Below are 25,023 nucleotides of genomic sequence, written 5' to 3' on the forward strand. Positions count from 1 at the left end.
TTGCCTTTCAGATTGATCGGCACCCTCTTATCGCATAACACTCCAGCCATCTCCTTCCAGTTTTCCTACAACTCGCTGTATCCTACATCCCACTTCTTTCTCAGCTGCTCCATCTTCTTTCACTGTTGAACCTAAGTATCTAAAGTCCCTCACCTTCCTGATGACATTTCCTTCCAGCTCCAGATCTGTCTGCTGGCCGCCGCCCACTGTGCAACACATATACTCTGTCTTACTTCTGATCAGTCTCATACCTCTCTTCCAGTACTTTTCTCCATCTTTCCAGTTTAGTTCCCACTTCTTCTCTTGAATCTGCACACAGCAAGATGTCATCGGCATACAACATTGTCCAAGGCACATCTTCTCTCACCTCCTCCGTCACCACCTCTATCACAATATTAAACAGAAACGGACTTAACGCTGACCCTTGATGCAAGCCAACTGTTACTTGAAAACTTTCTGTCTGTCCTAGACAGGTCCGAACACTTGTCTTCACATTTCTGTACATCTCCCGCACCAACCTGACATATTTCTCTGGAACCTTCTTCTCCCTCAGACACCTCCAGACTTCTTGCCTTGGCACTCTATTGTATGCTTTCTCCAGATCAATAAATGCCAGATGTAGCTCCCGCTGTTTCATTGACTATGTTATTGTTGATAGGGATGTTTTCTCCCTTGTGCAGGACACCCGAGTGTACAGAGGATTTGAAATTGCAAGTGATCACTATTTAGTCTTGAGCAAGATAAAATTGAATTTCATATTGAAAAGAATGACATGTAAGAAAGTTTTAAAGTGAATAAAAGTTGAGCAACTCTCTGATGTGAACTGTAGACTAAAATACACAAAGATTATTAAAGAAAAAATGAAAGAGTTTGAGAACAGGAACCAAACTTTAGGTATTTAGTGGCAAGCCTTGAAGAAAACCCAGATTGATTCAGCCAGAGAGGCATGTGGCGAGGTTGTCTGCAAAGATAGAAAAATCAGAACTCCATTGTGGACACAGGAAGTTAAAGAGGCAGTGAAGGAAAAGAAGAAAGCATATCAAAAGTTCCTGGCAAATAAGTCAGCTTGTGCTCTTAGAGAATACAGAGACAAATGCAAGAATGCTAAACACTGTGTAAAACTAGCTAAACAAAAGTCATGGGAGGACTTTGGCAAGAACATAGATAATAAATATCAGAAAGGTGGCAAAATATTTTGGAGTTTGTTGAAGAAGCTTAGAAATGGAAGAAAGAGTACTGTAAAGGGAGTTAGAGATGATAAAGGTGACATGAAAACAGGAGAAAAAGATATCCTTGACGTATGGAGAAATTGCTAAATGAAACAAGCAGTGATAGCACAGTGGTAAAAAACAGTCAACAGGCATACAGTCAGGAATTCATATCCATACTTGAAGTAGAAAAAACCATCGAAGACTTAAAATGTGGAAAGGCAGCAGGAGTAGATGATATTCAACCAGAAATGCTGAAGTATGGTGATATAAAAGTCTTGCAGTGGCTGCACTGCATAGTTCAGAAGGCCTGGACAGAGGGACGAATTCCCGATGATTGGAGTAGAGCTCTCATAGTACCCATATATAAAAAGGGAAATAAAACTGAATGTGAGAATTACAGAGGTATTTCCCTACTGAGTGTTCCTGGTAAGATATATGCAAGTATACTTGAGAAACGGTTGAGAAGAATTGTAGAAGAAAAGCTTGGTGAAGAACAAGCTGGATTCAGGCCAAATAGAGGCTGTCGGTATCAGATCTTCACTTTACTACAAACAGTGGAGAAATCATGGGAATATAACAAAGTTCTCTATTTAAGTTTTGTAGATCTGGAAAAGGCATATGATAAGGTGCCAAGAGAGAAGCTATTCAATACGCTACAATTGTATGGTGTCAATGGGGCATTATTTCAAGGCAATACTTAGTCTTATTTGAGTTGGAAGTCGGCAGATTGAAGGATGTACAGGAAGATGGTTTGATGTTAAATCTGGTGTGAGACAAGGATGTACATTATCCCCTCTGTTATTCATTATCTATATGGATCACATTATGAAGGAAAGTGGTATTAAACATGATATCAAAATTGGAGATGTTAATGTCAGCTCTTTGATTTATGCGGACAATGTTATACTTATGAATAAATCCGCTACAAGTCTGCAAGATTCCTTGATTAAATTGAATAACTGTTGTAATGGATATGGTATGAAGGTCAGCAATAAAAAGACAAAGACAATGAAAATAGGTAGAATCGTTGAAAATGTCAACTGTGTTGTGAACGGAAAACCTATGGAACAAGTAAAACATTTCACCTACTTAGGCACGATTTTTAGTGAATATGGTAAATTAAACATGGAAATAGACAACAGAATCAATAAAGCTGGTATAGTAGGAAGTCAATTGAATAAATTCATATGGAATAAAGGAGAAATTAGTCGGAACACTAAATTAGCTGTATACAAGACATTGTTCAAACCAGTTTTAACTTATAGATCTGAGAGCTGGGTCAGAAGTAAAACACTTGACCAAAGACTAGAGACCACAGATATGAGAATCCTGAGAAAGATTAGTGGCATGAACAGATGGCATCAATGGCAAAAACAAGGATATTAAGAAAGAACTTGACATTGTCAGCATCCAGGAATGCGTTAGCAGAGCTAATCTCAGGTGGTATGGTCATTTAACAAAGAATGGGCAAGGAAAGATTGGCAATACAAGTATTCTCTGCCAGGTTGTCTGGAAAATGACCCAGAGGAAGACCAAGATATAGGTGGATTGATGCGGTAAAAAAGCGCCTTAGACAACAGAAATATGAGATCTGATAATATTGGAGTCTTGACAAGTAACAGACTGATCTGGAGGAAAATTGTAGAATGGAAATTAGTAATGATGTAAATTTTTCATGTAGTACTATCATATCCTGTACACTCCTTGAGGGTACATGACAGGAATTTGATGATGATGATGGTAATACTATAAATTAAAGAACCCAAGAAATTATAGTCTTGATTTCATTCTTTATCCAAGGAAGCAAACAAAATTTGCATGCGAAGTCAATTCACGACTGGGCTAACTTGTATGTTATATACAGTTTATTACAATTCTTTGTTATTTTCAATTATTCCTCCTAATTCAAACTTAGTTCTATTTACTTCCTAATTCAAACTAATTTACTTCCTTAAAGCTAAATCACAATCTAAATTATCCTGCCAGTCATATATTCACAAACTGACAATAAAGCATCTATGTTCTCCCCAGGACCTTTTGAATGGGCAAACTGCCCAACTGGTTTTACTGACCACCCAGCTAATGTTGTGAATTGATATGGCTGAATAATGAGCAAGAATGGAAAAATGATTTTAGTATGCCTGACTAATGTTTCATTCCACCTGGCTGATAAAAATTTCTGGGGAGAACACTGAGCATACCTAGAGTAAGCTTATTTCAGTATCAATTTATATTATCTTATTGTACCCATAAACAGACACTCATGATGTACAAATTTTGTTCAGTATTATCATGTACATAAGTACTTACAATTCTCGTTCACTCCTGCCTTTTACAAATCTTTTGTTCACACGTAAATGCTCCCTTTTGTCCTTCTTTCCTTCTGCTGGTCATTCTTGATTTGCTGCCAAATTTCCTCTTTGTCTTAGTTGTTGATTATTTTATGCCCTTTTAGATCCTTAACATGGTGACAATGTGCAGCTCTTTCTGATGATTGACACAGTACTTCTCACGGCAGTGGACCCAGGCAAGAGATTGAGAAAAACTTATGACGCTTCTCTCTCGATTATCCACAGTGGACCTCATGTGGTGGCAGACCCAGGTAGAAAAAGGTGAAAACCCTAAGACTTATGACACTTCTCTTTTGATTACTAACATCGGACCTCATGTGGTGGCGGACCCAGGTAAGAGAAGGCAAAAACCCTAAGGATTACGTTGCTTCTCTTTCAATTACCAACAGCAGACCTCATGTGGCAACGGACCCAGGTAGAAAAAAGTGAAAATCCTAAGACAAAGTCCTTCTCAATGGCTCGCCTTATATAGGCCCAGATGTCCATTGTAGATGCATGTATGCATCTCTCAAAACTTCCATATGATGACGTCATTCTTCATTCATCTTTGAAATTGCCATATATGGCAATTCTTATAATTCTTCACTATTCTTAGAATTAGACTTACTAATTAGACATGAGTTAACAGTAGAAAGTATTTTACCTTGGGTATAATAAATGTTAAAGATACCAAGCTATTTTAAACCTGGTTTTACTCCATTTCCCAAGTAAGCAAACAGACAAACAAGTCAAGTTTGACCCTGTAAGTAGTGCAAGACCAAGACCAAGGCTTATTCTACTTTTACTCATGGTAAAAGTAGAATTAGCTTTGATCACTAATCTTAATATTTACCCTTAATGCTTTGCATTAAGGGTAAATATTAAGATTAGTGATCAGAGCTCCTGGAGGAGATGTATGATGCTTTGTATTAAAGGCAAGGGGCCACTACCCAGACTGGTTTCGACCTTTATTGAAGTCTCATCAGTGGGAGCCAGTCTAGAAATACCAAGATTTTAGTAATACAGAGCTTATAAGTATACTTCTTTAGTGCATTATTGTGGCACTAAAGAAAGAGTATTCCGTATTTTAAACATATTCTCTTCTTCCACTTCTAAGGCTCGGACCTACCTCATTCCTCTAGTATTAAAACCTACTTCTCCAGGATAAAATATCCCAGTAAAGTCTTCATCTATAAGATGAACAAAATTGGCCCATATAAGAAATGAGGACATCAGAAGAGAGCTAGATATACACCATATAAATGAAAAGATCAAGGAATATGGGAAGAAATGGGAAGAGCAATTTTTAGGATGGAAAGATATTGGTTATCAAAAAGAGGTAGATAAATATAGACCAAAGGAAAAGAAAAGGGGAGAGGAAGCCCAGCTTCAAGTTGGAAAGACCATTGACACCAGAACAGGAGGGAACCATCCTTGAAGAAAAGAAGAACAAAGTGTTCATTAAACAACTCCACTTCTTCTTCTTCTACAGCTTCTTCCACTTAAGTGGGGTCACTGTTTGCTATGAGTCTCCTCCACACCTTCCTGTCTTGGGCTGTCACCACATCCAAGTTCTTCATCTTCAAATCCTCTTCTACCAGCTCCCTCTATCTCTTCTTTGGCCGCCCACGCTTCCGCCTTCCTTGCACATCCATCTGCATGACCTTTCTTCCCACATATTCGTCCTCCCTCCTCATCACATGACCAAACCATCTCAACCTTGCCTCCTGTATTTTCGCTCCTAAGTTCGTAACTTTCACTGTTCCCCTGACATAATCATTTCTTAGATGATCCTTTCTGGTCACACCGCACATCCACCTAAGCATTCTCATCTCTGCTACTTCCATCCTGCTGATGTTATTTTTCCTCAAGGCCACAGTTTCTATAGCATATGTCATAGCTGGCCTCACTACTGTCCTATAAATTTTGCCTTTCAGATTGATCGGCACCCTTAAACAACTCCACTGTGTCTTTTGAATCAGTCAGTCTACTTCTGTTTTTATCCAATGTTATTCTTCCACAACCATTTCTCCTCCTACTGTCCACTTAACGAAAAAATTCCTTAGGGTTTTTTTGTATCTCTAGACCAATATCTTCTCATATTTCAGTTTTACCTTCCATACTAGTCATCCTCCTCGCCTGATTCTTATATTCTTCATGCATCCTCCCTCCACCCTTCTCCTTATATCTCTTCCATAACTTCTTTTTTGTCATCATCCACTTTAAACCAAATTATGTTCTCATTTTCACTCATGATATTGCCATTGCTGCTAATGAATAATTCTCCACCAGTTCCCAAACACAGATGATATCTTGCCCTTCCAATTCCTCCATCCGTGGAATTGCCCTAAGATTATTTCTAAGATTATTATAATCATCTGCTTTATAATTCTACATACATTCCTTTCTCTTTGATACTTCAGCATATCTATTCATCTTCCAAGTCAAAACCACATGGTCACTCTCTCCCACAGGTGGCGGGGATGCCATCTCAGTTACAATCATATCTGCTGATGCTATAACCAAATCAAAATTTTTGAACTTCATGTTCCTTCTACTACATGTTGCCTAAGCCATTTGTCCCTCAAGAATACCAGAAATTCCATTCCCTTACTACTACATGCAGTTTCCTCTTCCCAATTTATACTGCTGTAGTTAAAATCTCCCATAACAATTATTCTATTAGCACTCACCAAGCTTAGTTGCTATATCTCCAGCTCTTTACCCTCTATGCTTTATAGCAACACCCCACTAAATATTCTGTCCTACCCATCTATATTTCGTCCTTCAGTTGGAAAAGGCCTGAATTTGATTCTCTTTTTGATGAAGATGAATTTTTATATGGGCTTTTTCAATTGAAGGTGAGTTCGCCAATCTCATACAGGGATAGCAAGGGTTTTTCCTCCCTTAAACTCAAGTTTTTCCATCTCTCCATATACAGGCAAATCTGCCATCAGAACGTACATAGTTTATTGACAAAAATACTCTTGGTGGAGGTGATAGGCAGTAGATGGCATTGATGGTAGTTATGTGTAGTAGGGAACATGGGGAGATGTATGTAGCAGAGTGCCTTCCCATGATGAGGCCTTGGACTCCTTGGAGATGTCATGTAATAATAATAATAATAATAATAATAATCTCCACCTCACACCATATGCAATTAAAATCATTAGTCCCGTTTCCCTCCCAAATCCTCCACTCTGAGAGCACAGAACTCTTCACTTATCATAAGCAATACTCCACTACCGTGTTTGCCTTTTTTATCCTTCCAAAAAATGCTATACCCTGCTACTTCTGCTTCTGTCAGTATATCATCCTCCATCAACCATGTCTCACTGATCCCAATGATCTTTGGACAAGCAATGACTACCTCAATTCATTTGGGTAGCCCCAAATGAATTGAGGGCTATCATTGTCAACAATTAATTTCCTTTATTCTGGATACTACTGGCTTTAGTATAAAGAATCATCAACACCTTTTCAGTGTTTCTATGCCTATAATTATTCCCTTCAGACTCCACTGGATTCTGCATTACACCATGCATTCCTCCTCCTCCCAAGCAACTATTCTCACAAGAGGTCACTGCAGCTACCATCCACCCTGATAATTGTAGTTTCCCTGCATTGACTGTCTGACTTCTTTAGAGAACAACATTCTCTCCAGATGCCTATGTTCTTCGTCATTCAAATGGAAGTCGTCCCTGGCATATAGTTCCTTTTTTGTTTTGAAATGCCTTCCAAGCTTCTCTTTCCACAGGTGTGGCTATCATACTATTCATTACTGATACTCTTCTCCTGAGCTCTGCATTATCTTACCTGGGTAACACACTCACTATCTTCCCTCTCTTAGTCTTCTTCCATGCAACTCAAGCATGAACTTCAGATCTCTTGCTCACCCAATTCACACTGCCTCTCAAGTCATTTGTGCCCACCATCATCACAGTCATCTCATCCCCTCTTTCATCTTGCTTAATTGCCATAGTCACACTGTTCCTCCAGGCAACACTCCTCTGGCATTCTATCTTGCACACCATGGATCAGCAAATTTCCATCATCTTACCTCTTAGCACTCTGTTCCTTCCTTGCTCATCTGCATCCCTCATTCTCTCTTTATTCTCCCACTTATCAACCATCTTGTCATCTCTCCATCCTTGGATCCTGCACTGTCTCACTTTCTCTCATTCCTCTCTTCCACTGGTTCACCTATTTTCTCCCTTTTATCATTCCCATAACTCCCTCTCTCACTCCTACTCTGATTTGCTTTACATTAAATGTCTCCATATCCTAATCTCTTTAAAAGATACACTTTCAGTGCATCTATTTTTCTGCATACAATCTACTCTTGTTCGACAGCCCCCCCCCCTCCAATCAACACCATCTTCCAAAACATCATCTTTCAAATCTACTACACTCCCTACTTTTATATTTTCATCCACACGCTGCTTGTTTTCCTTACCCTCATTCATGCTACTTGTTTCTCCTGGTCAGTATGCACCCATTTCTGATATAATGCTGCTGAAGTCTATTATGCTAATTTCTAAATCACGAAGTTCTTCCCCTCATGCAGACAAGTGGTGCAAGTCTAAGAAAACTGTGATGCTTAATTAAGCTTGTCATCTCATAAGTTCTCTGGTCTGTTTTTCAAAACTTTTTAAGTTTCTGCGCATTCAGTTAGGAAATAAGGATCGATTTACAATGTCCCCTATTTCTATTAATTTACTTTGCCAAAATGAAGCTGTTTAGATTCTCTTTTTCTCAATAATGTAGACTAAATATTTATTTGGATGATCAGATTTTAATCTCCTATCATGTGTATCATTACAAAATAATACATCTCTCTTTTTTTTTTTTTCCAGGCTGCACCTAATTACTGTACTATTTGTGAAAATTCAGGGCACTCAGCAACTGTAAGTTTATTATGATTATTATACTTTGTTGGTGTGGTTAGCTCTGTGAAAAAAAACAAAACAAACATTATTGTTTAGTTTTTATATATATATATATATTTTTAATCCACTTGCAGTATACTGGTAAAACGATACTTCATACTAATTGACTGTTTTTACTTATTTGCTGTTTAATTTAGTATAGTTTGGACTTCATTTAACAGATTACTGCTTGATTGTAATTGACTGTTTTTACTTGCTATTTATTTTTTAATTTAGTCTAGTTTGAACTACATGAAGCAGATTACAAGATGGCAATTGATATGTGTGATTTTCAGATGCTGTTGTGGGCAGATGGTTAGGATTTGGATTCAGATTCATGCTCATATACGTTCTAAATTTACTAATGTAGACAGTAAATAGTGGTTAATCTTGTATGGATGCTTGGATGTTGATTATTATTATTATTAAAACAGGTGTTTAAGAAGTACTTTACAACAATAGCCTGCTCTCTGATACTTGCTACATAAGACAAAGCACATGACTTAGCAGATAGTACAATTTTCATATCATTGTTGTAGTGCTGTGGCAGATTTAAGAAATAGTCTAGTTTAAATCTCTTTATTTATAGAGGGAAGTTTCTTCTATTGGATCTAGTAATCCATATCCACGAACCCCCAGAATGACCGTAGCATAAATGAAGACATATTTTCTGTTCTAAACAGATATTTACAGTTCTTCCTAACTTCACTATAACCAGAATATTATCATTGCCAAAGTGGATAAAAGTAATGCTACTGTAATACTTGATCACTCTGAATATGACCAAAACATGTCGATCTTACTCAGGGATCAATCAATATACCTCCTAATTGACTCTACCCAAACTCAGAAAAAAAGCTCTTGAAAAATGATTAAACAAAGGTATATCCTAGCCTCCTGAAACTGTTCAATAACTTAAAACACATAATCCGTGGCTTCCTGGATTTATGGGTTACCAAAAAAATACACAAACAGAATTGCTTTTAGTGCTATGTTGATTTTTCTGTAGCTATATGGCAGTGCTAACAATCAAATAGTGCAAAAAAGAAGTTACTCAGGTGATAAATAAAAAATTTCAACATTTATTCGATCTCAGCGCCCTCGAATGACATAATGTCGAAACACCATTTAATTAATGTATATTATATATTGCTCTGTTCTCTATTAATTGCTCCATTAAATTATGATATATGTAACGAAAATTACTTAAATACACCCATAGTAAACAGTATTAGTTCCTCTACTTATAAAGTAGCCATGCACTTACTTAGCCAGAGAGCTCGTTCATTACTTGCCACACTTCTTTCCTTGTAAAAAACTTTGTGCAGTTCAAATCTTGCTTGTCAGATATGATCCTCAGAGACACTGACATCATGATCAGTTTTGATATAGCTTTTCTGTTCACTAATATACCCCTTAAAGAAACCTCAGAACTCATTCAGACTCTCTATCCTCCAGATGTATCAGCATTCTTCACCGTCACCATGCTCTCTGGATATTTTACCTGCAAGGGGGAAAACCTACAAGCAGACCCCCCCCCACACACACCTACCTATCTTTGCATGTATCATTTTGAAAACATGGCTCTAAACTCTGCCACTCTCAAACTGACAATATGGCTACACTACATTGACAAAATATTCTCCATTTGTCCATATAACTGAGATACATTAGAAACATTTTTAACATGACTCAAAAGCCAACACCTGAGGATCTATTTTAGCATTGAAATTGAAAACAAAAACTCTCTGCCTTTCGTTGACATCCTAGTTATCTGGGTACCAAACAGATCTCTATCCTTTCAGTCTACAGAAAACTCACCAACACTGGTAGATTCATCTTAACAAACATAGCTAGAACATCTGCTCAGACCACATTAACCTTTCCACCAAAATCAGTCATATTTGGGACACATTTTTAGGCAATTACTTAAACAACAGCCTCTCTGCTCATCTACCCAACCAGTGACTCTTTCCCCCCCCAACAAAAAAAATAATAATAATACAGGACACAAAAAATTCCTTGCCATTCTCTACATCTGGGGCACCTTAGAAAAAAAATTGCACATTCTTAAAAAGTACAACATAGAAACATCCTTCAGGCCATACCAAAATTAGGTACCCATATCTGCTCACCTAAAGATCCTCTCAACCATCTGAACTATCCTTGGGTCTACAGTGTCCTTTGCTCTTGCAAAACTGAAATATTTTGGATAAACAGGAGTGCCAATATCGGTCTACATAAAAAATACATTTTTCATTTCAGCTACAGTTGTTCTGTGGCAGCAGACCATGCAATGTATATGGATCACTGAATCCAATGGAAGAAAGTCTCCCTCCTATACAGAAACGGATTTAAAGTAGAGAGAGAGAGAGAGACTATTTCTGGAATCTGTAACAGCAGCACTACAACATTCCTCAAACTTGAACAAATTCAGCTGCATCACATTACCAAAAATCTGGAAGGCCCTCATTTTGAGACTATATGTGCTAGTTAGTAGCCTGCCTATTACAATCATTCTGTGTTTGTTTTCCCTATTAACTAAACTAAATTAACTTTATTAACCTCAGACATCTAATTTTTCATTAACCTCCTTACTTGCCAGGACGTATATATACGTCCAGCAAAACCTGAATATGATGCATACAATCTGTTGCATGGACATGGATAAGAACTGCAAGGTGCAGTAATCTTTCATGCTGAGGAAAATACTTAACCAGATTAACTTGCATCCATTGCCATGTCTCTATGCCTATAGCAAGTAACTGGAATCTTAATTATATTAGATAGACTAAATACTTACAAATTATTTTTATTTATTTATTTTTTCTATTTTACACATAGAACGACTTGATTCAATATAATTTTTGTCTGACAATTATTTTATAATTTAATGAAAATCTGACTCTTAACAAAAAAGGGAGGGAGAAGGACATATGTTCCAAAATTAAGCATTGTTTTATTTTATATATTTTTTTTTATTCATAATCACAGTTTGAAGAATACTTCACAGATTGCTGGGAGGTCCTCACTTTTATGAATTTGCTTTTAGGGAATTATACAAAAATATTTAATCATATCACAAAATGAATAATCTGTGTAATGTAATCTGCAGTTCTTTGCACTTCAACTTTCTTGGTTTCCCAGAATTGCTCACTACAAATTGAAATAAATGATTATGAAGTAAATTTTTATGTATATATTTTCTGCTAATTTATATATTATGAAACAATTTTGAAGTAGTTGCACTTTTGCAACAGCATTAGATTCTGTTTGCAACAGCTTATCATTCAAAATATGTATAGGTGCATTCAATAAAAGTGAATTCCAAATTTCTGCACAACAGAAATATTATTATTATTAGTAGTAGTAGTATTTTAATAAACATGGGACAAAGGGACTTTTCATGTGCATATCAATTTATATCGAAAAACGTGTTATCGTGATGTAAAATGTATTCAATAATAACAGTTACAGAGTAGTTATATAATATTTTGTTCTCATTTTTTCATGAAGAGTGAATGAAAAATCCTAAAACCCCACCCCAACACAACATCACCAAAGTTCAAGATTGGTACTATCAACATAAGAAGCCTGATTGGCAAAGAAATGAAGCTATTTGAGGAATTGAAGTACCAGATCGACATGATAGGGTTGACTGAAACAAAAAAAGGCAAACACTGGTGAGATCTTTCTGAGCATTAAATACAAAATGTTATCTTCAGGCAATGACAATCAAGGAAAAAAAGGAGTAGCCATAGTATTCAACACTAAATATGAGGCTAATCTTCTTGAATGGCAGGTGGTCTCAAGTAGAGTGATGTGGGCAAATATGAGAATAGGGGGAACTGGACAATGAGACTTATGTGTGCCTATCATCCTACAAAAGGTTCTACTAAGGTAGAAGTGGAGGAATTTTTTGAGGCTTTAGAGCAGGGGTTGGCAACGTTTTCAAACTCATGGGGCACATTCAACTTATATTTTTAATAATCAGGCTGCAAGTGTTTAATTAAGCAAAAATAGTGAGTGAAAAAAATACTTAATTATCAATTTTTATTATATCAATCTTAAAAAAACACAGAAAACACGATTGACTCATGCCAAGTTGCACAGTGATATCACGAAGTATAGATATAAAATTATTTTTAATTTATTATTTATGTTATAAAATATATTATTTAAATAGTTTAACATACGAGCTACATGCCATGTAAGTATGGTCAACCTTTTATGGGCCGCCAAAAATGCACGTTTGGGCTGCATGCATGCTGCTGGTTGCTGACCCCTGCTTTAGAGAAAGCAACTGGCACAATGAAAAAGGAAAAGTTGGTCCTTGTTGGGTATCTAAATAACATAGTAGGAAATGATTGTCAGACATACAAAAATATTTTGGGAAAATTTGGAGAAAAGAGCAAAGCTAATAATAATGGCAAATACCTGTTGGATTTCTGCTCAGGACATGGAATGGTTATTACTAACAGAATATTCCAACATAAAAATGTGCACAAATTCACATGGAGAGAAGAAACAAGGAATAAGAAAAGTCTCATTGACTATGTTATTGTTGAACAGTGATGTTTTCCCACTGGTGCAGGACACCAGAGTGTACAGAGGATTTGAAATTGGAAGTGATCACTATTTATTCTTGAGCACGATAAAATTGAATTTCATATTGAAAAGAATAACATGTAAGAAAGTTTTAAAGCAAATAAAAGTTGAATAGCTCTCAGATGTGAACTGTAGACTAAAATACACAAATACACCCTCTGTCCAAAAAAGAAACCAAACTTTTCGAAAATAGAAGAAAATAGTGGCGCCACCTGTTGTATCTTTTTTGTTGTAAAAAGCGGCAGCCTTCATTAGTGTTGTGCTAACTGCTTATGACATTTGTTTCATTAGAAGCCGAGTTATAGTGCCAAGAGTGACAGTGTGTTTTGACAAATGGTCGGAAAATGAGTTTCAAACAGAGAGCTGAGATTGAACACTTTTGTGTTAAACATGATAAAAGTTTTACCAAAATGCATCAGATGCTTCAAAAAGCATACGGTGATGAATGCTTATCCCTTACTCAAGATTACGAGTGGTTTAAGTGATTTCAAAGTGGTTGTGAGACGCTTGAGGATGATGAAAAGCCAGGCCATCCAAAAACTGGACCGAGCAAAGTTAACTTCCAAAAAGTGCGTGATTTCATCAAAGAAAACCCGAAATCGTCTTTGAGATTGATTGAAGATGAATTGGGGATTCCAAAATCAACTGTGCACAACATTTTGACCTAGAGTTTGGGCCTTTGTAAATTGAATTCGCGATTTGTTCCCCACAAGTTGACCGACAACTGAAAAAAAAAAAAAAAAGGAATGAATTGAACACTACAAGAACCTCATTAAAACTGCTCGTAAGGACTCCAACTTCCTTGAAACGATCTTTACTGGTGAAGAAATGTGGTGTTTTGTGTATGAGCTTGAAATAAAGCGCCAGAGTGCTGAGTGGAGACCACCAAAAGAGGAGCATCCAAAAAAAAGTAATTTTTTGGCTGTCGGTCAACTTGTGGGGAAAAAATTGCAAATTCAATTTACGAAGGCCCAAACTCTTGGTCAAAATGTTGTGCACAGTTGATTTTGGAATCCCCCATTCATCTTCAATCAATCTCACAGACAATTTCAGGTTTTCTTTGATGAAATCACACACTTTTTGGGTGTTAGCTTCGCTCAGTCAAGTTTTTGAACTTGAAATAAAGTGCCAGAGTGCTGAGCAAAGACCACCAGAAGAGGGGCATCCGAAAAAATGTTGCTTGGAGAAGTTAAAAATAAAGACAATGCTGATTTGTTTTTACGATTCCAAGGCCATTATCCACAAAGAATTCGTTCCTCCTGGCCAAACAGTCAGTGACTAAATTTTATCTCGAAATTTTGAAGCGATTGATAGCGAGAATTCGTCGAATACGGCATGAATATCATGATGCAGTCAGCTGTTCACTTTTGCATGATAATACACCATCTCATCGTTCGAACATTGTGAGACAGTTTTTGAGCAAAAACCAAGTTTGTGTGTTGGATCGCTTGCCATATTCGCCTGATTTAGCACCCTGTGACTTCCTTCTCTACCCCTGACTTCATTTGCCAATGAAAGGAAAGCGATACAACACTATTGAAAATGTTCAAGTAGCAGTAACCATGACCCTCAACAGTATCCCAAAAACTGATATAGAAAAACTCATTTAACGAATTAATTGACCATGCCAAACACTGTATCGAAGCTGAGGGAGAGTATATTGATTGAAATAAATTATTTGAATAATTATAATTGGCCTGTGTTTATTTTCTATCAAAAGTTTGCTTTGTTTTTGGACAGAGGGTGTATTATTCAAGAAAAAATGAAAGAGTTTAAAAACAGGAACCAAACCTTACAGATTCAGTGGCAAGCCCTGAAGAAAACACTGATTGATTCAGCCAGAGAGGCATGTGTTGAGGTTGTCTGCAAGGATAGAAAAATCAGAACTCCATGGTGGACACAGAAAGTTAAAGAGGCAGTGAAGAAAAGGAAGAAAGCATATCAAAAGCTCCTGGCAAATAAGTCAGCTTGTTCTCTTAGAGAATACAGAGACAAATGTAAGAAAGCTAAATACTGTGTAAAACTGGCTAAACAGTAGTCATGGGAGGACTTTGACAAAAACATAGAACAACCTCATATATTCTGGAGGTTGTTGAAGAAGCTCAGAAAGGAAAGAGTGCTGTAAAAGAAATTAGAGATGATAAAGGTGACATGAAAACAGGAGAAAAAGATATCCTTGAAGTATAGAGTAATTACTTCGAAAAATTGATAAATGAAACAAGCAGTGATAACAGCACAATGGTAAAAAACACTGACCAGGCATGCAGTCAGGAATAGATATCCATATTTGAAGTAGAAAAAGCCATCAAAAGCCTGAAATGTGGAAAGGCAGCAGGAGTAGATGATATTCGACCAGAAATGCTCAAGTCGGAGGTATAAAAAAGTCTTACAGTGGCTACCCTGCATAGTTCAGAAGGCTTGGACAGAGGGACGAATTCGAGAATTCTAGAGAATTACAGAATTCTCTGTAATTCTGAATGTGAGAATTACAGAGGTATTTCAATACAGAGTGTTCTTGGTAAGATATATGTTAATGGGACATTATATCAAGCAATACTCAGTGTTTATTTGATTTGTAAGTCAGCCGTTAGAATTGAAGGAAGTACAGGAAGATGGTTTAATGTTAAATCTGGTGTGAGACAAGAACGTACATTATCCCCTCTGTTATTCGTTATCTATATGGATCACATTATGAAGGAAAGTGGTATGAAACCTGATATCAAAATTGGAAGTGTCAATCTCAGTTCTTTGCTTTATGCGGACGATGTTATAATTCTATATAAATCTGCTACAAGTCTAGAAGATTCCCTGACTAAATTGAATAACTGTTGTAATAGATGTGGTATGAAGGTCACCATTAAAAAGACAAACACAATGAAAATAGACAGAAACATTGAAATTATCTACTGCATTGTGAATGGAGAACCTATAGAACAAATAAAACATTTCAGCTACTTAGGCACGATTTCAGCGAAGATGGTAAATTCAATATAGAAATAGACAACAGAATCAGCAAAGCTGGTATGGTGGGAAGTCAATTGAATAAATTCATATGGAATAAGAGAGAAATTAGTCGGAACACTAAATTAGCTGTGTTCAAACCAATTTTAACTTATGGATCTGAGAGCTGGGTTAGAAGTAAAACACTTGACCAAAGACTAGAGACCACAGATATGAGAGTCCTGAGAAAGATTAGGGGAATAAACAGATGGGCATCAATGGCAATATCATATTAAAAATGAGGATATTAGGAAAGAACTTAATATTGTCAGCATCCAGGAATGCATTAGCTGAGCTAATCTCAGGTGGTATGGTCACTTAAGCAGAATGGGAGAGGAAAGATTAGCAAAACAAGTGTTTTCTGCCAGGTTGGGAGGATAAAGACCTAGAGACCAAGATATAGGTGGATTAATACAGTAAAAAGTGCCTTAGAAGAAGAAAGAAATATAAGACCTGATAATATTGGAGTCTTTACAGGTAACAGACTGATTTGGAGGAAAATTGTAGATAGGAGGTTAGTAATGGTGTAAATTTTTCATGTAGTACTGTCATATCCTGTACACCTCTTGAGGGTATATATCAGGAATTTGATGATGATGAGTGAATGAAAGTAAGATTAGCATCATCATCATCATCATCAAATTCCTGTCATGTACCCTCAAGGAGTGTACAGGATATGATAGTACTACATGAAAAAAATAACATCATTACTAACTTCCTATCTACAATTTTCCTCCAAATTAGTCTGTTACTTGTCAAGACTCCAACATTATCAGATCTTATATTTCTATCATCTAAGGCACTTTGTACCATATCAATCCACCTATATCTTGTCTTCCTCTGGGTCGTTTTGCTGCAAACCTGGCAGAGAACACTTGTTTTGCTAATCTTTCTTCACCCATTCTGTTTAAGTGAACATACCACCTGAGATTAGCTCTGCTAACGCATTCCTGGATGCTGACAATGTCAAGTTCTTTCCTAATATCCTCATTTTTAATATGATATTGCCATTGATGCCATCTGCTCACGCCTCTAATCTTTCTCAGGACTCTCATATCTGCGATCTCTAGTCTTTGGTCAAGTGTTTTACTTCTGACCCAGCTCTCAGATCCATAAGTTAAAACTGGTTTGAACACTGTCTTGTATACAGCTAATTTAGTGTTCTGACTAATTTCTCTCTTATTCCATATGAATTTATTCATTTGACTTCCCACCATACCAGCTTTACTGATTCTGTTGTCTATTTCTATATTGAATTTACCATCTTCACTAAAAATCGTGCCTGAGTAGCTGAAATGTTTTACTTGTTCCACAGGTTCTCCATTCACAGCACAGTTGAAATTTTCAATGATTCTGCCTATTTTCATTGTCTTTGTCTTTTTATTGCTGACCTTCATACCATATCTATTACAACAGGTATTCAATTTAGTCAGAGAATCTTGCAGACTTCTAGCGGATTTATTTAAAAGTATAACATCTTCCGCATAACGCAAAGAGCTGAAACATGAAATTTTTATATCATGTTTAATACTACTTTCCTTCATAATGTGATCCATATAGATAATGAATAACAGAGGGGATAATGTACATCCTTATCTCACACCAGATTTAACATTAAACCATCTTCCTGTACTTCCTTCAATTCTAACTGCTGACTTACAACTCAAATAAAGACTAAGTATTGCTTAATATAATGCCCCATTGATACCATATAACTGTAGTGTATTGAATAGCTTCTCTCTTGGCACCTTGTCATATGCCTTTTCCAAATCGACAAATCAATACAGATCTTTGTTATATTCCCATGCTTTCTCGACTATTTGTCATAAAGTGAAGATCTGATCCTGACAGCCTCTGTTTGGCCTGAATCCAGCTTGTTTTTCACCAAGCTTTTCTTCCACAATTCTTCTCAACCGTTTCTCAAGTATACTTGCATAGATCTTGCCAGGAACATTCAGTAGGGAAATACCTCTATAATTCTCACATTCAGTTTTATTTCCCTTTTTATATATGGGTACTATGAGAGCTCTACTCCAATCATTGGGAATTCGTCACTCTGTCCAGGCATTCTGAACTATGCAGTGCAATCACTGTAAGACTTTTATACCACCATACTTCAGCATTTCTGGTCGAATATCATCTACTCCTGCTGCCCTTCCACATTTTAAGCCTTTGATGGCTTTTTCTAATTCAAGTGTGGATATGTATTCCTGACTGCATGCCTGGTCAGTGTTTTTTACTACTGTGCTGTCATCACTGCTTGTTTCATTTAGCAGTTTTTCGAAGTTAGATTAGCTATTACTGTTATTATCAAATTTCATTTCTAATGGAAAAGAAAAAAAGACCCATTTATTTTTGGAACATACACTTTTTAGAAAAAAACTGCAGAGCAAACCTTAAAAGAAAATGCTTATGTTATTTCATAATATCCAAATTTCGTTTGCACAAAATACCATTTTTTATTAGAATATTTTTATTATTTGAAACATTCTGTGTAACTAAATCCTGCCTAATGCAATCCCGAAATCATTTCAACATTCCAGAGATCAGAAACCACCTTAATCAATCACCTCTGAACCTTCTCCAGCATCTCTTCATCCATTTCAAAACCAAATGGGCAAATCTGTGCTTAATATTCAAAGGGGAGAAAATATTCTATAAAGAGAAGTGCAAAAAAATTATTTCATGCTTTCATAGTGAAGAATTTATGGAGAAAAAAAAAAAAACACGTGTTGGAATAATTAGTTTACTTAATAATTAAGAAAATAATATTTGATGTTTTGACGTCTGTATTGAGGTCATTCATCAGGAAAACATGTATATGTACAGGACACAAGCTACATGACACTGCACAAAAATAAGATGAATGCTTTGTTAATAATTTGCCTAGATCTCTGATGGAAAAAGAAAAAAAAAACTTTAAAAAAAAAACCGCTGATCAAAATATATACAAAATTAAAAATTAATTCAAAAAATAAAATAAACTTTTCATACATGATCAGTATGATAATATACGTTGATGAAAAAAAAGTTTTTATACCAGACCTACATTCATGTTTCCTGATGGTGACCTCAATGCAGAGGTCAAAACATTGAATATTATTTTCTTAATTATAAGTAAAATAATTATTCCATCACATGTGTTTTTGTCTCCATAAATTCTTCACTATGAATGCTAACTACCGTGTAACTTTAAAAGAAAGAATTATTTCATGCTGTTTAGCTAAGGGCAGAAAATAACATTAAACTTCATATCTAAATTCAGCATAAAGATAAGACTTTTTAAGTACAGATGATAGCAGGTAATCTATTTGTAAAAAAATACAATAATTTTAGCTGATCACTATTCCTTAAACAATTGAATACTTGGACCCAGAAAGAAAAGAAAGCAGTGGTTGGAATAATCAAATAGCAAAGAAATAGTATGGATATAGATAAAGAATAATTATTTTATTTCATGCCTTGACAGGTAAATTGATATTATATATTTCGTTTACTGAAACGTGAAATATACTGTGTGAAAGTATGAAATACAAAAAAGATTAAAAAAAAGTGGATATTTATAATTTAGTCACTGTGAATGGTCTTAGTAAGTGTATGTACGCAAGTTTGTGGAGGGGGGGGGCTTGTGATTGGAATACTTCAAAACAAACAGAAAATTTAAAGCAATTCTGAATAAAACATGTCTAAGATAATTTCGCCATTTATTCTACAACGGTAAAGAAACAGAATTATTATTAGTGAAATGAGCACTCTGCAAATAACAATAGCAATAATAATAATCTATTTCATTTTTCAACTGTGAGTTCATTTGAAATACTACTGAATATAAATTTGTGATTCCAATAAACTGCATCACGTTCTTATTTTGAGGCTAATTTTGTGAAGTATTGAAATATGTGAGCATAATGACATGAAATGCATATTCCAGTATATTGGAAAAGTGCAGGAAAAAACAAAACAAAGTGATCTTCAAACTGTATTTATTTCAATAAGTGTTGCTTAAACATCTTTTTTTCAGAATTTTTTAACATAATTTTTTAACACTGGCTTTGGAAATTGGTGTGAAACTAATTTCCACAATATTTTTAGTAACACATCTTCCAACATGGATATAGCTCATGGAAAATTTTCCTTGGAATTCCGTAATAGAGGAAATTCCAGGTAAAAACAGTTGACTCTTCAAGTGAAAAGGTAATAAAGGTTGCACCTCCCCTGAAGTTAAGTCATTCTTATAATTTCCAATGTTCAGTTGATAAAAATAGTCATGTGCACTCTCTTTTCAAAAAAAAACAACCAATAACATTATAAATAACATTTTGTCCTAAACCTTGATGAAAAAGAGAATATGACATATTTTCTTATTCTTCTTATTATTTAGCTATACTTTTACAACTATTTTACACTGAAATGTATGAGTATGGTCCCCAAGTGCTTTACACTTGTAATACTTGTCTAGTGAATGGTTTAGAAAATAAATTATCTGAAACAGTTGCAGGTTGAATAGGCAGGTAACCCTTCCCCCCTCATATAAAATATGTGCACCTTTTTCTTTAAAAACAAATATAAAGAGTTTATTTAAAAATAAACAATTAAAAAAACAAGACAAGTTTCGTGTGTCATAAGACTTACATCATCAGGGTTAATAGTACATAAGTTTTACACAACAAAAGCTTATTGAGTTTATCAATTTTGATAAATTGATAAACTAGAATACAAATTAAACATTTGTTATTGTATACGTGTTGGAACATTACTATTTGTTGTCAGGTTCTGTGGTTCACACGTGCTGTATCCTAGGTCTGTGGCAGTTAAATTTTTGATGAAGGCAGACCACACTCAATGTAAAATCAAGCCTTGATTTTTATTGCACTATGTAGGGATCCTAACCATTTGTGGAGCTTCCTTAAATTTTCTTGTGACACAGTTATTATCAATAAATGACATTTTTGTTTGTTGCCAGAGTACTTGATGGCCAGCAGTGGCTGTGTGGAATGCTAAACCTGATTTGTGCTCACTTCTTTTTTCAACTTTTTACATGTTCAGACATGGGGATCTCTCCTTACCTTCTCGTCTGGCCTACATAGCAAATGCCACAAGAGCAATGAATCTTATAGATGCCTGTTTTTTTCATTGGGTGATGTAGTGGTTTTGATGAATGTAGGTATCTTGATATTTTTTGTAAAGGTAGAAAAGCCACTTATATGTTGTACTCATGGAGTAGCATAGCCACCTTGTCCGTGACATTTTTGATGTATGGCAGTGTGATTGCATTGAAATCATGGTTGAAATCTTAAAACAGGATTTAAGTAAGGGAGATGCAGATGCTATTAAGAATTTTTTTTTTTTTTTTTGATCGTCTTGAGTTCAAAACCGTTAAGTCCAAGGTTCTGTGTGCCAGGTAGTGTAATTCTTCATCTCTTTTAATCAGTGTGCTAGATATATTGTATGCCCCGTCTCACAAAGTTTTAATTATGCCTATTTTTTGCAATGGATGGTGGTGGTGTGAAGCGGCATTTAAAAATCTTCATGTTGTGGTGGGTTTTCTGTATATGGAGAAAGATAACCTATTTTCCACTTCGTTTACTTCAACAAGGATATCAAGGAAAGATAATTTTTTGTGCTGTTCTAGTTCAATAGTGAATTTTATATTGGGATGCAAGTTGTTTAGATAATCTTTGAAAGCAATCAGCTCATCTACCGTTCCCACCCAAATGATGAAAATATCATCGATGTAATTTAGCCAAACGTTTGGTCTTTTTTGATAGGTTTTTAATACATTTTTTGGAAATTTTCCATAAACAGGTTGGCTAGAACTGGAGAAGGGCGGGAACCCCTGACAAGTCCTTCTTTTTTGTTCCCAATACTTGAAAAATAAAAAAAGTGCTTTCCATGTAGTGTTTGAATAGTCCTACAGTGTCCAGTGGGAAAAGGTTTCCAAGCAGATCCACTGTGTCATTTCTGAGTACATTGGTTGAAGAGACATGTCTGAAGGTTCTATAATTTTATACCCTTTATCTTTTCAATGAAATGCACACTATTCTTTACAAATGATTCTGTTTTTCCTTTGTGGTGTTATAATGTTTGTCAGATATTTCGCTAACTTTGAGGTCAGAGAATCTCTCCCAGAATCTCTTCTTTTTTATGAATTTTTGGTGCTTCATAAATTCTTGGGACCAATGGATGTGTTGATGATAAAGATGATTTTAATTCTTATAGGCCAATAACTTTTTGATCAATTCATTGGTTTTTCTACATGCACACCATGTATGATCCCTGTCTAATGATGAATAGGTATTGGAATCCTCGAATAGGATGTTCATTTTTCTTGCTTATTCTTCTGAATTCATAAATACTGATGCATTTCCTTTATTTGCCTTGATTATTACTATGTTTTTATCTCATCTTAATTCTTTAAGTGCTACGAATTCTGATTTAGGTAAGTTTCTATGTGAAACTTTACATTTTAATAATAAGGCTGAACTTTGTATCCAGATGAGATCTGCTAAACCTCTAGGAAGATTGCAGATTCCTTTCTCAATTTGCACTATGATGTCTACTTTTGGAATATTATGTGGAGATAAGGCAAAATTAAAATCTTTCATTAGGAGATTTGTTTCTGTTTTTGACAGGACTTTGGAAGAAAGAGTAATCACCACTTTAGACTGATCTAGATGTTTATTTTGTTTTTCTTTTTTTTTGTTGAAGCAAGTTAAACTTTTTTTTATTAAATTATATTTCTTATGATTCACAATCACTGTAGCTTTGTTGGATGTGAATCTATCAATTATTATTATTATTATTATTTAGGTCTCCAAGGAGTCAAAAGACTCATCGCAGGAGGTCCTTCCTAGGAAACATAGTCTATCGTCCATCATACCACTCTTTAAACTTATTGACCATTCTCACTCTCACCACTATCAGGCAATGCATTCCATGGTTAAACCATCCTCCACACAAAGAAACCATTCCTCACCGTCTTGCTCACAGTTTCCTTTCGTAACTTCCAGGGATGGCCCCTTGTCATCACTCCTTCCCGCTGTTCAACCAAGCAAAAGAACTCCCCAGTGTCAACCCTGTAACCACCTCTCAACAGTTTAAAAGTCTCAATCATGTCACCTCTCCTCCTTCTATCCACCAAACTCTGCAGTCCACATTCCCTCAGCCGATCCTCATAACTAACATTGTACAGTCCTGAAACTGTCTTTGTTACTTTGTTATCTGCCTTTGAACCCTTTCCACAGTTAATTTATCCCCTTCAAATCCTGGGGACCAAATCTCAGAACAATAGTCTAAGTGTGGTCTGATCAGGGTCTTATACAACAGAATGATAACTCTTTTATTTCTGCAGGGCAGCATCCTTCTCATTATTGCAGCAATCCTCTGTATTACCTTCACCACCTTTGCAATATGTCTCCTGAATTTCAGGTTTCTATCAATCATCAACCCTAGATCTCTTGTCTCCTCTACTTCCTCCAGTATAGCTCTTCCAATAGAATATACAGCATCTCATCGATGTGTCCCAAACCTCAAGACCTTACACTTTGCTGCATTAAACTGACAATCCTCATTCATTTGCTCATCTGTCTAGCTTATTCAAATACTCCTGCAGGACTACACCATCTGCACTATTACTTATAACCCTTCCCAGTTTCTCATCATCTGCAAACAACTGAATATCCCCCTGCAATCCACTGACAATGTCATTGATATAAAGGTTAAACAATATAGGTCCCAGTACTGAGCTCTGTGGAACCCCACTTTTAACCCTCTGCCTTCTTCAAACTGCCCCACCATACAGAACTCTCTGATTCCTATCAGACAGCCAATCCTGAATCCAGTTGACCAACTTGACATCCAAACCCATGCGCTGCAACTTAAATATCAGCTTACTTCTCTTGTAACTTTATTATAAAAGGCTAGCATATTATTAAAACAAGGCCACTCCTTCATAAATCCATGTTGACTCTCACAGATAACATACCCTCATCTGTCCAATGTTGTATATGGTCCCTAACTAATTTCTCCAAGATCTTAACAACTACTGATGACATACAAACTGGCCTACAATTAGACACCTCCAGTCTGCTACTGCCCTTATGCAATGGCACTATCTTACTTTCCTTCCATTTCCTGGGCACCTTTCCTGTAGCCAGACTTTCATTGAAAAGCCAGGTCAAAGGAGCTGTCAGTTCTTTAGCACATTCTCTCAAAGCTTATGGTGAAATACCATCCAGTCCCACAGCTTTACTGACATCCAGAGTACTTAGTATTTGAAACACACTCTCCTCCTGCACCTCTAAACCTGGAACCTGCCCTGTCCCTTTAGTATTGAAATTTACCCCTTCAGGATGAAACACACCAATGAAGTGTTCATTGAACAATTCCACTATCTTCTCTGCATCAATCATTCTATTCCCATTTTTATCCCCCAATGTCATTCTTCCACAATCATTTATCCTCCTACTGGCCACATAGCTAAAAAATTCCCTAGGATTTTCTTTGGATCTTAGGGCCAATCTCTTCTCATATTCCAGTTTCACCTTCCTTACCATACTAGTCACTCTCCTGGCCTGCGTCTTATGTTCTCTGTGCATCTGCTCCACCTGTCTCCTTATATCTCTTCCATAGCTGCTTCTTCACATGCAGTTCCTGTTTAATATTGTTTGTCATCCACTTTACTCCAAATTATGTCCTCTTCTTCACTTGTGGAATATAGTTTACTATTGTTACTAACAAATGTTCCTTCACAATTTCCCAAGCACTAATGATATCCCAGCCTTCCAATTCCTCCCTTCATGAAACTTCCCAAAGTTGATGTCTAAGACTACTGTAATCACCTGCCTTATAATTCCACATACGTTCCCATCTCTTTGATACTCCTTCATGTCTATTCATCTTCCAAGTCAAAACCACATGGTTACTCTCTCCAACTGGTGGGAGAGA

The 25,023-nt window shown here is 36.0% G+C and overlaps 1 protein-coding gene across 13 annotated transcripts in view; it reads left to right on the forward strand.

Moving 5' to 3' along the window:
• LOC150093031 (terminal uridylyltransferase 4-like) overlaps window positions 1-25,023 on the forward strand; it is a 621,373-nt gene that overhangs the window by 329,305 nt on the left and 267,045 nt on the right. For all 13 annotated transcript variants that reach the window (XM_090413455.1, XM_090413456.1, XM_090413454.1 and 10 more), the window contains one exon: window positions 8,398-8,448. In XM_090413455.1, the coding sequence (XP_090269581.1) occupies window positions 8,398-8,448 (51 nt within the window). The remainder of the gene's footprint in view (window positions 1-8,397; window positions 8,449-25,023) is intronic.

Source organism: Typopeltis vanoorti, chromosome 24, assembly GCF_054136105.1.
Source record: "Typopeltis vanoorti isolate ZY-2024b chromosome 24, IOZ_Tvanoo_1.0, whole genome shotgun sequence".
NCBI lineage: Eukaryota > Metazoa > Arthropoda > Arachnida > Uropygi > Thelyphonidae > Typopeltis > Typopeltis vanoorti.